At 42.2% G+C, this 13,042-nt stretch overlaps 1 protein-coding gene across 8 annotated transcripts in view; it reads right to left on the bottom strand.

Moving 5' to 3' along the window:
- Positions 1–227: 227 nt before the first annotated feature.
- Positions 228–13,042, bottom strand: part of PRDM15 (PR/SET domain 15) — a 35,369-nt gene continuing 22,554 nt past the window's right edge. For 6 of the 8 annotated variants that reach the window (XM_039553191.1, XM_010394641.4, XM_010394642.4 and 3 more), the window contains 11 exons: positions 12,821–12,952; positions 12,301–12,435; positions 9,726–9,889; positions 9,196–9,275; positions 8,467–8,586; positions 7,647–7,778; positions 7,070–7,153; positions 6,708–6,883; positions 5,494–5,574; positions 4,941–5,153; positions 3,986–4,462 (listed from right to left, as the gene is read on the bottom strand). In XM_039553191.1, coding sequence (XP_039409125.1) covers positions 3,986–4,462; positions 4,941–5,153; positions 5,494–5,574; positions 6,708–6,883; positions 7,070–7,153; positions 7,647–7,778; positions 8,467–8,586; positions 9,196–9,275; positions 9,726–9,889; positions 12,301–12,435; positions 12,821–12,952 — 1,794 coding nt within the window. Of the gene's footprint in view, positions 4,463–4,940; positions 5,154–5,493; positions 5,575–6,707; positions 6,884–7,069; positions 7,154–7,646; positions 7,779–8,466; positions 8,587–9,195; positions 9,276–9,725; positions 9,890–12,300; positions 12,436–12,820; positions 12,953–13,042 lie in introns of all 8 variants that reach the window. The other 2 variants (XM_010394640.4, XM_010394639.4) reach the window with 2 other exon arrangements.

The following is a 13,042-nucleotide window of genomic DNA, read 5'->3' as shown; positions in this document are numbered from 1 at the left end:
AACCATGAAAGATTCAATCTCTTCTGCTTTCTGTTATTACCAGTAACAAGCCAGAGAATAAATATTTTAGAATGCTACCCCGTGCTTCTATAATTTGGGATGCACAAAGTTCCACGAGATGAGGGTTAATCTTACTGCTTTGGGGGCAAATCTGCGAGGTTCAAAGGAAAAAATGTTTTGATATCTTAATTAAGGAACAGAAAAGAATAACACTGGCAGAGAAAGGGTTCTGTACCTCGATGCTCCTTTACTTCAGAGCCTGTGTGCCACAGACAGCATTCAATTAAATAATAGTCTTAGCAAAGAACAATGACAATACACAGAACACCACACAACATCACTCCTTTGGCTCAAAGTAATTCCAGTTTGTGACTGAACAGTTGTTACGCAAAAACCTCTGACACGTGGCTGAAAACAATAAAACCTTCACATCCTACAGCTGAAAAGGCAGGGAACAAATTGGCAGAGGAAATTTAGATTGCACATCCCTTATGGAGTAGTTTTATTTCTTGTGCAGTTTGAAAACAGCATTAAGTACAACTTTGGTATTCACCTGGAAAAGGCTTAGCTGGGAGAGCTGCTTGTCCAAGGGAAGCTCTGTCTGAAAAGGCAGCAATTTCCAACGTCTCCAAACAACAGAATTTGAAACAAAAGCAAACAGAATAACTTGTTCTCAATTTTTTTTCTTTCATGGTGCAGCACACCCAAGATACAGTTGTTTTCTCATAGGGATGTTAATAACAGTAGTAATAATAAAATCATGCTGGGAGATGATGAGGCACCGCAGCAAGGGCTGTGGTCAAAGTCACGCTCCTGTCTCAAAGCAGTGCTCTGGGAAGATCAGCTTTCAGAGAGCTTTCTCGTGCCTGGCCTAACAAAAGCCTTTCCAGTGGTTATATTTTCCTCTCCTGAACATTATTTAAGGTAATTTTTACAGTAAGAACAATCACCCACTGGAACAACCTTCCCAGAGATGTGTCACTGAAGGTTTTAAAGACGCAAGCTGACAGGATGCTGGTTAATGATGATTTTATGATTCTATCACCCCACCTACGCTCCATTTCCCCAAAAAAGGCCAGACCAGATCATCTTTGGAGGGGCCTCCCAGCCTGAGCTGTTCTATGATTTTGGGGATACTGAGAGACTGAAGAGGGACATTTCTACGTGACCACCAGCATGCAAGCAGTTACATGCAACTACTTACTGATCATTCCGTCTAAAATACCTGGAATCAACCACTGCCAGAAAGGCAAGATCCTATCCCCTGGATGGGGATAGGGAGGCCAGGCAGCAAGGGAGGGATGCCAGACCCCCTAACAGTACAGAAACCCAGGGGATCACATTAGGATACAGAGATTTTGTGAAGCCAGAGACGTCTCTAATGGTTGATTAACTCTGAGTGCAATTCTTATCAAACTGGAAATTATGTGTTAAAATGATACAGGTTGATTCAATGCAGCACAAATGCCACTGTCAGTAGTATCAGCACAGAACAGATGGACTCTGCTAAGGCAAAAAACCTCTTCTTTCCCAATTAAAAGCTTAATCACCATTTACATGCATCTCAACAAAACTTTGATCTTGTAGAAATCCTGTATTTACCACAACAACTCGACCTAGGAGCTCTCCATTTGCTTTCCTTCCCTTTTTTCCCCTCTCTCCATAGTACCCTGCCAAAAGATAATGTGCCTTTACCAATTAGGCACCAAACACAGGGGGAAAAAAAAGTTTCAAGTACATAGACAATATATTTCATAAATAAAACCTGGCTTCCTCTTGCCCAGTGGGTTTGGTGTGAAACAGAAGCATTTGTGGATAGGACAGAGGAGAAACTGAACTAGCTCAAGCCAGTGGTGGAATAATCCAGGAACTGTACTCAGGATATTGGGAGGCTAAAAAATTACAGGATCTCACAGTATTTGTGTGAGAAGTACCTAAGGAAGACAGAAGAGGGTAGGGAATGAAAAATTCTCTTCCCCACACAGCTGAAAGGTACCTCCTCTTTCTGATATGCATCCCTGTCCCATCAAATACTGGTGCCTCCCATGCAACTATTTTATAGACTTGTTGACTTTTAAATAAAAGTAGTTCTGCTCCTCTGACACACAAAATCTGTCACCAGAAACCCCTTTCCTATCCATGTCCTGCAGCTTTACACAGAACTTGGCATACCAAGCCTCTGGACACAGCCATGGCACCAAGAAAACCATCAGAGGTTAATTTTAATGTCCAGACATTTATACTTTGGGAGAATGTGTTGTAGAGATTATAAGGCAACCTTTAGGGGTCAAGTAGTCCGTGTTAATAGAGACTTTCAAAGCTGAAGTCGTTCCTACTCAAGTTTTCACTAAAACATAGAACTTTTTCATAAATATGATAGGCACAGACAGGATTTTTACAACCACCAATCCATCCTCCCTGTCAGACACAGCAGCTGCTTTATCCTCAGGAAAAAAAACCCTTCAGCACAGTTCTGTGGCTCAGTCTGCTGCCCCAAAGGACCTTGTTCTCCAGCCACAGCTGGGTTTGCCCTTCAGGATTCCAGGCAACAACATTATACATATATATATATATATATATATATATATTTATTCCTTTCTGCTATCAGCTCATTTTCCCTGTGGGAATAATACTATCTTCTCGACATGCAAAAGGCCAGACTGCACATCCATGAGTGGAGAATGGAATGAAGGTGTGCTGGCAGCAAAGATGTGTCTGACCCAACCCACGATCTGCATCCCCAACAGTCATGCAAACCTCGCCCATTACACTGGGGCACACTGACTCCCCGTGGCAGGACACAGAATATGCTTCAGACATTCCTTTTTCTTGCACTTCACACAATCTTGTGTGTGGCTGTGAACTTTGGAAGTAAGTTTTAGGAACAGAAGGAACAGAATCCACGTTATTTCTGTGAGAAAGGGCAACACGGGGATGAAAAAATTAATGGATCGTATTGGCAACAGTGTTTTTCACACAAATACTCACCAGGAACACACAGTAAAGTACAAAGGCTATATATATATATATATGTGTGTATGTATATATATATAAAAAGAATGCTTTCTCAAATGTTTATTACACGATGAAATAAGTCTAATTGAAAAAAATTCACATCCTGAACTTCATTAAAGGGGACCGATTGCTCTTCAGGTCTATTAGCTAAAAGCAAGATTGAAAGAGCAGGTTTGAAAAATTACATAAAACTGTCTCACATTCTTCTTTCAGTTTGTAATTGGTTTGATTGGAACTGGACTAGAAGACCATAAAAGTTTGCTTCAGCTTTAGACCAGGCCTCTGGCTCAAGTAGCACTAACACTGTGGGATGGGTACAGGGTTTTTCCCATGACTAAAATGGAAATAACTGGTAATATTTTCTTCCACACCACACTCATGCCCACCCCAAACCCCCAAATTCCACCTACTTTACCGATGTTGTTAGATACAAGACCTAAAGAAGATAAGAAACAAAGACAATCCTTGTTTTGCCCCTTTGTGTCTTCACATTTCAGTCTCTACCAGCTGACCACAAGTACATTCCACCCACTGTGAACAAGATCTTCAGATGTCATTTCCAGACTTCGAAAGAAGTGACATGGTATGGCTGAAAGGGTTTTTGTACATCACAAGTGCTGTAAAATTTAGGATTTCCCTGCTTTGGTTAAGGTGTGTGATGATGCACCTGTCAAATCTCAATCTTACTGGACAACTGCAAGGGGCTACTAAATTTGTGGTGAGATTTTTTTTCTGTTTGTTTTCCTTTCTGTTATTTTTTAAGACAGTGCAAGGTCTAGAGACAGCGTGAGAATCTCAGACCAGGGTGTTGCAGGGCGATCTGCCAATTTCAGCTTAAATTTCATTGTATAAACATTTTCCCATCTCTGTTTGGTATCCAGCAAACAATCCTATTAGAAATGTTCCAAAGGTCTGTGTGGTTTTTTTTGTCTCTGAGTACTGTCCATGCCAGCACTTTCCCAAGTATAAATTAGTAGCTGTACATCTGCTGCTGCTGCTCTGTCTGAACCGGCTGCTGGCCCGGCTGCTGCGGCGTGGCCGGCGCCGGGGGCTGCAGGACATCAGTCTGAGGCACTGACCTCCAGGCCAGCGGGTGCTGCTCTGTGATCTGGTTGCCCAGGGGAGCAATGGAGTTCACCAGGGTGGTCAGGTTTATGAAATGGGCCACGGACTGGGGGTTGGGTGCCTCAGGCTGCGGCGGGAGCTGAATGTCACTCTGGCGATTGTGCAGCATGGCCGAGCCGCTGACGGTGTCGAAGGTGACGGTCAGGATGGAGTTGTCCAGCTGCAGCTGGCGCTCCGGGGCGCTCAGGTGGCCCACGGCCACGGGCTGCAGGTTGGTGAACTGGGTGCCAGCTGCCGTGGTGATGGGGGTGACGGTGATGTTGGTGAGCCCCACGGAGCTGGACGGGGCTGTGACGTTTGGGTCGCTGAGGGTCACCACGACCTGAGGAGAAACACAAAGGTAACCTCAGCCTTGTAGCTTTCCAAGTGACCACCAAAATCAGGGAAGTGCTGGTGGGCTCAGGCAACGCCAGCAAGAGAAGTCCTACATTCCCATCTGTGCCTGAAACTTGGAATGTAACAGTTTCCACACACAGAAGAAAGATGGTGATGGGAGAGAGGGATATGCAAGATTTAAAACAAGCAGCCAAATTAACTTTCAGTCTTTTAACCACAGCTTCAGCCAGTTACTTGAGAGCCAGCAAACAAGTTGATGCTAACACCAGAGGAAATGAAAACAAACAGGAGGAGCTTGGAGGTCCAACTTCACGGGTTTTTAAAGTCTCTATTCATCTTTGTGTTACCACAATTTGTCCAATCAGCTCCCAATGTTCCAAACACTCTTCTGTGATTTTTTTTTAACCAAAGGCAGGGTTATCCCTCTAATCAGTGCTACCCATCACCCTCCTCCTGCAGCTCACCTGTTGGATGCTCTGCACAGCTGAATTAGTCTCATCTCCAACATTCCCAGTGAATTCACCTTCCTTCTCTGTGTATTCACTGAAGGCAGGGTCCTCAGGCACTTGAGCTTCCTCCTCCTCCCCAGACTTTTGTTTTCGTTTCTGGCCACGTTTGGGAGTTTTTATGTGCTGCTTCCCTTCTGGTAGCTCACCCTGTTCCAGGGCTAATTCCGGCTGGAGCAAACATTTCCAAACAAAACATCAAGTCCTTTTGCTTAATGAATTCCAAGAAAGAGACAATCACCTGAAGCTGGTTTACTGTCAGTTCTCAAGAGGAGAAACAAACTTTAGCAAAATCCTGACCCCAGGGATTGAGACCTCGCCCTGTAATTATGTTTTGCCAGCACCCCTGTGATACAACCAAGCAGATCAGCAGCTTGTGGCTGCTTGGACATGTTCCACTGGGGCTGACTCTCTAAAAAAGCACATTCCTCACCCATCAGCCCACACCCAGCTGTGCTATGTATCCAAAAAGTGATGTCCCACCTCACCCTCCAGCAGGCCTGGAACCCACCTGAACAATCCCAATTGAAGAGGCATCAATGGTCGTCGTCTCTGGCAGGGGCTCTAAATCATCAATCCTCACTGAAAGGATCTGAGCACAAAGAGGTGTCAGCTGGAAAAGTGCAGCAGTGCAAACCACAGCCAAATAGCACAGCATTTCCCTAATAAACCCTGTCACCAAGCAAAAGTGATGTAATCTAACATTTTACACACACTATTTAAAACAGGGAGTTAACTGTGGCTTTTTTAAAAATAACCTTTTGGCATATCATCTTTTCCTTTTTGCTGAAATCCAGCAAAACGTAAACACAATAAAAGAACATGTCCATTTTCATACTCTAGACAGAACACAACCCTCTGGGAAGTGATGAATTCTACAGAAAACAATGTGTTTGGAAAAAAAAAAAGTATTATGTTAGCATTTCAATTTATAAACCTATCAACTGTGTCCTACTTCATTATTTTCAGATGAATCTACACAGCTCATCAAAGAATAGAGACAAATTGCCCTCTGGACTTCAGATATGTAGCTGCATTTTAAATCCCCAAATCAATAAGCAAAGCATTTTGTTGACTTCCTTCACAGTCATCATGATAAAACAGCAAAGCAATGCTAATGATAAACTGGTAGTTAAAAAAATAAAAGCAGCCTCAAAGGGAACAGACAAGCCTTAGTCAAACCTAAACAAGAAATGCTGAGGAGAAATACAATAGCTATTCAGAAATTTAAAACACAGAAAAAACCCCATTGGGGTCAGACAAAACATCCCTCTAATCCAGATTCTCTCCAGTCGCATTCATCTTTTAATACTGAGAATAATTTTGTGTCATCAGCAGATGCTGCCATCACCTCTCTATTCACCACTTCTTTCAGATCATTTCCGAATACAGAGAACACAATGTGGAAAAAAGAATCCTTTATACTCACTAATGGATGGAGACAAAACATGAAAAAACATGTATTTAAGCTGAGGCAGAAAAGGAAAAGAGATTTACATAATCAGAAGAACTTCATTTTTAGGGACTGAGAATCAGATATATTTACTACTAAAACATAACACAGTGAAATGGCTGATTCAGTTAAGTCCATGTTTCACAGACACTATGTAAAATTGGAAAAAAAGAGAGAGAGGAAAACAAAGTAATTCTTTCCAAGTCACCAAAGACCATAAACATTCTTTAAAAAAAAAAAATTTCCACCATCCACCACACAAACTCCCTCACCTCTGGGTGTTTACGCCTCATGTGTCGACTCATGGATGCCCTGGTAGAAACCTTTGTCCCACACAACTGACAGCTCTGGGCTTCCACCTTGTCATGGGTGAGCTGGATGTGCTTCTGCAGCATGTAATCAGTGACATACTTCTTATCACACACTGAACACGTCCACTGTTTTCCTACTGGTGGCAGAAGGAAGGAAGGAAACCCAATGGATGAGCATCGTACTGCCAACACCTCAACGAGAGGAACAATTTATGTTTGGTAACAGGATGTGGAACACTAGTTCCAAGACTGGCCAGTCTAAAGCAAAATTAAGGAGCAGAATTAAGGTATTTTTGCTGGATACTGTTTTTTAGGGGGTTTACCTGTATGAATCAACTTGTGAGTCTCCATTGTATTTCTCTCACTGAATGTCTTGCCACAGAGCTCACACATGAAATCTTTGATTCCTGCATGAAAAGCACATTTGGCACCTGTGAAAGCAGCCTAAAGCTATCTGGGACAATTCTCTTATTAGTAACATTAAAAAAAAAAACCCAGAAATCACAGACTAAAAAGGCAGAAGAAGCCCAGCCTCAGCAGCTGTTTTTATCTAAGTCATTCCACTATATCTGGCAGAAAATAAATCCAAGAGAAACTGATGTGGGGGGTAAAATTTTGTTTTAGGAAATGACAACCTGAATTTAAAACAAACCCAACACTCTAGACCTACCCTAGACCAAGAACCTAAAAAAAAAAGCGAAACTTGAAACCAACTAAACTGCATTTATTTGCAGAACAAGTGGTCCTGGCTGAGGACAGGACAAAATCTCACTTTTCAAAGAGCAGAATATGCATATTTTATTAGTTTTTCTCATACTTTCTGACTGTTCTATGTAAGAATTCTCATAGGAGGCATTTAACTGATCCAGTGCAACTTTTGTCCATCTTTGGAGTCCTCACCTGTGTGTCTCTTGTAATGCTTCAGCATGTTGACTTTCTGTGCAAATTTTCGGTGACATTCCTTGCACTCGTATTCCTTAATCCCTTTGTGAAGCTTCATGTGGTGACGAAGGGCATGTTTTGTCTTCATTCCTGTGCAACAGCAGGTACAGGACACTTAGCCCATCACTCCCACCTTCAGGGGAGAAACTCAGGCTCATGTTGTTAACCAACAGCTCTATTTTATATTTGCTGCAAGTCCACAGTTGCGTATTTTTAATTGTCTATGTAGCAGTGCACATTATCATTATTATTTTAATTCCAGAAAAAAGCTCTGGTAAAATCTGAGTAACCACTGACAGAGAAGCAAAACAGCAGGGACAAGCAAAGATAAAACATCCTTAGAAGTGTCAGATTGACTACTGCCTTTCACTAAAATACCAGCTCAGATTTGTTCAAGTTATAACATGAGCAATTAAAAAAGTCAAAGCGACTTTTAAGGCTCTTACAGAGAGAAATTACTCTACTTCTTAAGCCTGAAAACAGACCAGAATGAAAAAACATCAACCTGCATTCACTTTTGTGCTGCAAATCAGGCATTCCTCAACCTGACAGAAGCAAATGCTGCTAAAATCAGTGCTGTCTTACAGGCCATGAAACCAAACTGTAAGAAATTAGGGCAGCTCATGCAACCATAACGGCTCCTGATTAATAGTTTCCACCTCTCAAAAATGCAGGATTTACAGCACTGCCACTACTCTCAGCATGGAAGTTGTTTTAATTCAGATATTCACCTGCTACTCAGTATCACAAGGAATGGAAAACAAGGCATCAGACATACCTTTGCCACATTCTGCACACAAGTATTCTCGGATATTATCATGGACTCGCATATGTTCTTTTAACATGTCTTTTCTAGCAAATGATTTGCCACATTGCTCACAAGCATGACTTTTTACACCTTGAAAATAAATTTAAAAGACAACGTAAACAAAAAAAAGATGTTAATGAGTAATGTGCATCTCCTAAGAAATTGATTAAAGAGGTGAATTAGAGGGCAACAGCCCACCTGTGCTGACAACCACACTTTTCATGCATATTGTAGCCCAAACTAAATTAGAAGACTTCGAAGAGAGAAAAAAATTGGCTTTCTGTGTGAGAAGAAAAAAAGATAAAGCCTGAGGTAAGAGAAGACTAAATAGCATGAAATAGTAATGAGCTGTTAAAAATGATTTTGCAGTAGCAGGTTTCAGCCTGTGTAATGGTGAGAAGGTGGCATGGATAAGAATTTGGGGAAGAACAGAATACAGGGATTAGGTGAATCCTGCAACATATTAACTAGGAATTTGGATTGTGTGTCCAGATCTAATCTCTTCATTAATATTACCTGCTTTAGAATACTGGTTTACTCTAAAAGCATAAATATAATATTTACCATATATATATATCTATCTGTAACTTAAGAGTGAAAATTCTCTAGCAAAAAAAAAAAAAAAAAAAAAAAGGGAAGCACTGGCAACAGAAATTTTTCTTTAGTATTGATAATTATAAAGAAAGACAACATTTTTACCTGTATGTATAAGCTTATGTCTTTCCAGATTTCCTATACTGTTAAAAATCCTCCCACAAATTTCACATGGATGGATGTATCTGAAACCAGAGACCAAAAACTGTAATTCTTTTCCTGAGGCAGAGGTGATTCTCAGGCATCTCTGCCACCACGTGTATTTCATGTGCTAATACTAATGACTATAAAAGTTCCTTGAACTGTACGCTTTTTCAACCGAGCCATAAGAAATGCCTGAGCTTGGCAAATGACTGCAAGCTTGGAGCAGTCTGGCATTGCTATACACTCAAATTTTTTAAAAAACATTTATTAAAATCATTGATTTGTACTTTGCAAAGCCCAAACCAGGGGGCTGTAGACTCATCAATCTGTGTGTAGCCAATCACTAGTGACACGCATTTCAAGCTTTTAATAAACATTTTAACCCCCATTACACAGCTATTTTAGTATAGCCAAATTCTCTAAAAATACCCCAGCTGGCAGAGCCATTAAAACTCCAAAAAGACAGCTCTTCTGAGTGGAACAAGTCTTACTTCTGCACATTGGGGTCGGGCAGGTTCTCCCTGTGGATGACCATGTGCGCGTGGTACGTGGCCTTCAAGGCGAAGCGCCGGTTGCAGATGCTGCAGCCATAACCCTTCTCCTTGTGCACGTCCATGATGTGCTTCAGGTACTCCTTCCCTCTGCCAAAGGTCAGCTGGGGAATGAACCAATAGTGAATGGAAGGGGGAAAAAAAAACCCTCGGGCACAGCAATGAGCAGGTAACACGATGCCAGGATCTCAAGCAGACATAAATATCCCCTGTACCACTAAAGATCCTGTGTGCCACTGGATGAAAAATCTGTGACAGCTGGATTTAGGCCTGAAACTCTTTGAACGTGTCAAGCACGCTGCTACAGGACATCAATTCACTCTTTTCTCTAGCTGGAGATGGTATCTCCACTTCTGCACAAGACGAGGACCTCAAGCTGTTCGTGCACTGAGGAACAGCCTTGAGGGAGAGCCATGTTTAACCTCCACCAGCTCACCTTGAGTACTGTGAGCAGTTTTGGTCACCACAATATAAAGAAGATATTCAACTATTAAAGTGTCCAGAGGGGAGCTACAAAGATGGTGAAGGGCCTTGAGGGGAAGCTATATGGGGAGCGGCCAAGGGCACTTGGTCTGTTCAGCCTGGAGCAGACTGAGGGGAGACCTCACTGCAGTCACAACTTCCTCACGAGGGGAAGAGGAGGGGCAGGCACTGATCTCTGCTCTGTGGTGACAGTGACAGGACCCAAGGGAATGGCCTGAGGTTGTGTCAGGGCAGGTTTAGGCTGGATATCAGGAAAAAGTGCTTTCCCCAGAGGGTGGCTGGGCACTGAACAGGCTCCCCAGAGCAGTGGTCACAGCATCAGCCTGACAGAGCTCAAAGAGTGTTTGGACAGTGCTCTTGGACACATGGTGACTCTTGGGGATGGGTTCTGTGCAGGGCCAGGAGTTGGACATGATGCACTTTGAGGATCCCTTCCTGCTCAGAGTATTCTGTGGTAACAAGGATGTCACAGATGGAGAAAATGTCTGCTGGGCTCTAGGAGCATGGTGAGCTCCTGTCTGCACCGTCAGCTTTGGCAGCAGCTCCAGAAGGGTTGGAATTTCCAGGCACTGCAGGGCAGTGACTCTGGCTCAGCTTCTAGAAGTGCTGAAGCTATGACAGACAGGTGCTGCACTACTGAGCTCCAGATGTGCACATCCAGATGTGCTCCAGCATATCCATATATGCTCCAGCATGTCAGGGTGAGGTGCCATAATGACACGACCTCTTGCTCCAGTTTTGGAACCAATCAGGATATTTCTGACAGCACTGTACAGCTTGGTGAAGATGTACTTTGAGACCAGAAAAAAAATAGATTTTTAAGAGCTCAGAAGAGAGATTTCTCCAAGTCTTATCTGTATTATTGTTCTGCTTTTGGCTGTTCAGTGTCCCCATCTTCTCACATCAAATCCCATTTCCCACAGCTGTTCCCTTACACAATTTACTTCACAAACACCTGCAAAAGCACTAAAAAACCCCCAACTTCCAAAAAGATCTTTCTGATTTGAATGGCTCAACTGCCCCCACCTGGAAGCACACAATTTTACATAGTTTATGTACCCATGAAGTGTCAGGCAGGAAAATCAGCACAGTGAAAGCAAGCACATAATTAACAGCTGTGACACCACACCTTCTCATGTTTACTGACATAAGCTTAAAATCAGTTTGCACTTAAAACCAGCTCTCAGATAAGAACAGAAAACTGAAATGTTATTATCCCCAGCTCTTAAAATGAAGATAGAGTAAGAACTTTCACCACATTTAAGTCTGGGCTGTGAAATAAGCTCTGATTTCCAGGGGTCAGTTCAGTGGCTAAACTACCAAAATTCCCCTGTCCCTGTGTCAGTTTTGCTGTTCTCACTGACTGGTTTTGCACCCACCTGCCCCAGCCCAGTGTGCTCACCCAGGAAGGGCACAGAGTCCTTAAGGACTCTGTTATTTCTTTACAAACTGGCAAAAGCCACGCAGTGAGAGGTTTAAAAAGTCTTCCCCTCTCAGCTGACAACTGAGTAAATTATGTTCCAGCAGCACCTCCAACACCATCCTGTTAGTAACAGAGTAGGGCAAGAAAAAGCAGTCACACTGGGCATAAGCAGCAGCCTTACTCCTCCAAACTGGAGATCCACTAGAGGACCATCTGGTCTCATAAAAATTAATCCTTTTGTGGACTCTATCAATCAGAAATGCTGTAACCATTTTAAGTTGCAGATAATCAAAAGGTAGTCCAAGATGTGAGTGTTCCTTTACTGATCCTTCCTCCAGTTTTGCTTGATTTCTTCCACACAGGAAAGTGAATGTATCTGTCCTTCTTTTTTTAAGTGTCTAGCATCCTCCTAACTGGGTATCACCTCAATTCTTATGGAATAGCCCCAGTTCACAGATTAGAGGTAACAGCACTGCAGAAGACAGCAGACCTGTGGACTGGACTTCCCTTTGAGAGCCCTTAATGTTATTTAAAATTCTGAATGATTTACAGACCCTCCACTCCCTCCCCCATCCCAAAACAAGTTAATTTGAAAGTATTTAAAGCTACCTGGCACCTTTTGCAGCTATACTTGTGAGGCTCTGAATCTGCACTTTCATCAGAGTTGTCATCGTTCTCCTCTGATGAGATTCCAATTTTACCAATGAACTCTTCCCTCTGGTGATCATCCATTAGGGCTATGTCCTGTGTAAAGTGGGAAAGAATATTTCGTTTTAATAGATTAAACTTCTTCAGAAGGTAATACCTGGTCACCTTCTGCTGCCATGCAGACTGCTTTGCACTAACTGCTGTAATATTATTTATTTAAAATATCCTCCTGCCTCATTCAAGCCAGAGTTTCTCTGTCCAGGACCACACAAGAAATAACTGTTTATTCAAACAACTAATATTAATTTGTTTGCATATAAAAGGAACTTTAATGTAAAGAGACTCAGTTGGTACAATATTACATCTATAAAAGCATCTTTATGAGCACCACTGAGCGATACAATTCCCCTTTAATTTAATTCCTTACAATTCAGTGTTGTCAAAACAATCTGCCTTTACTAATTGATTATTAACAGAATACCTTAAAATGGACATGAATGTGATCTCTCAACACATCCACCCTGAAAAATTTACGCCCACAGATCTCACACGTGTATTTCTTGTCTCCATGTGTTAGAAGGTGTTTGTTCATATTGCTCCTACATGAAAACACCTAAAAGGAAAAGAGAAGGAAGGAAGGATTTTTGGATCATGTCCAGCAGGGCTACAGTTCTTTGCAACTTATCCAATGGACAGCACAGAA

Source organism: Corvus cornix, chromosome 1 (assembly GCF_000738735.6).
Source record: "Corvus cornix cornix isolate S_Up_H32 chromosome 1, ASM73873v5, whole genome shotgun sequence".
Lineage (NCBI taxonomy): Eukaryota > Metazoa > Chordata > Aves > Passeriformes > Corvidae > Corvus > Corvus cornix.
This window is presented reverse-complemented; position numbering and strand designations above follow the sequence as displayed.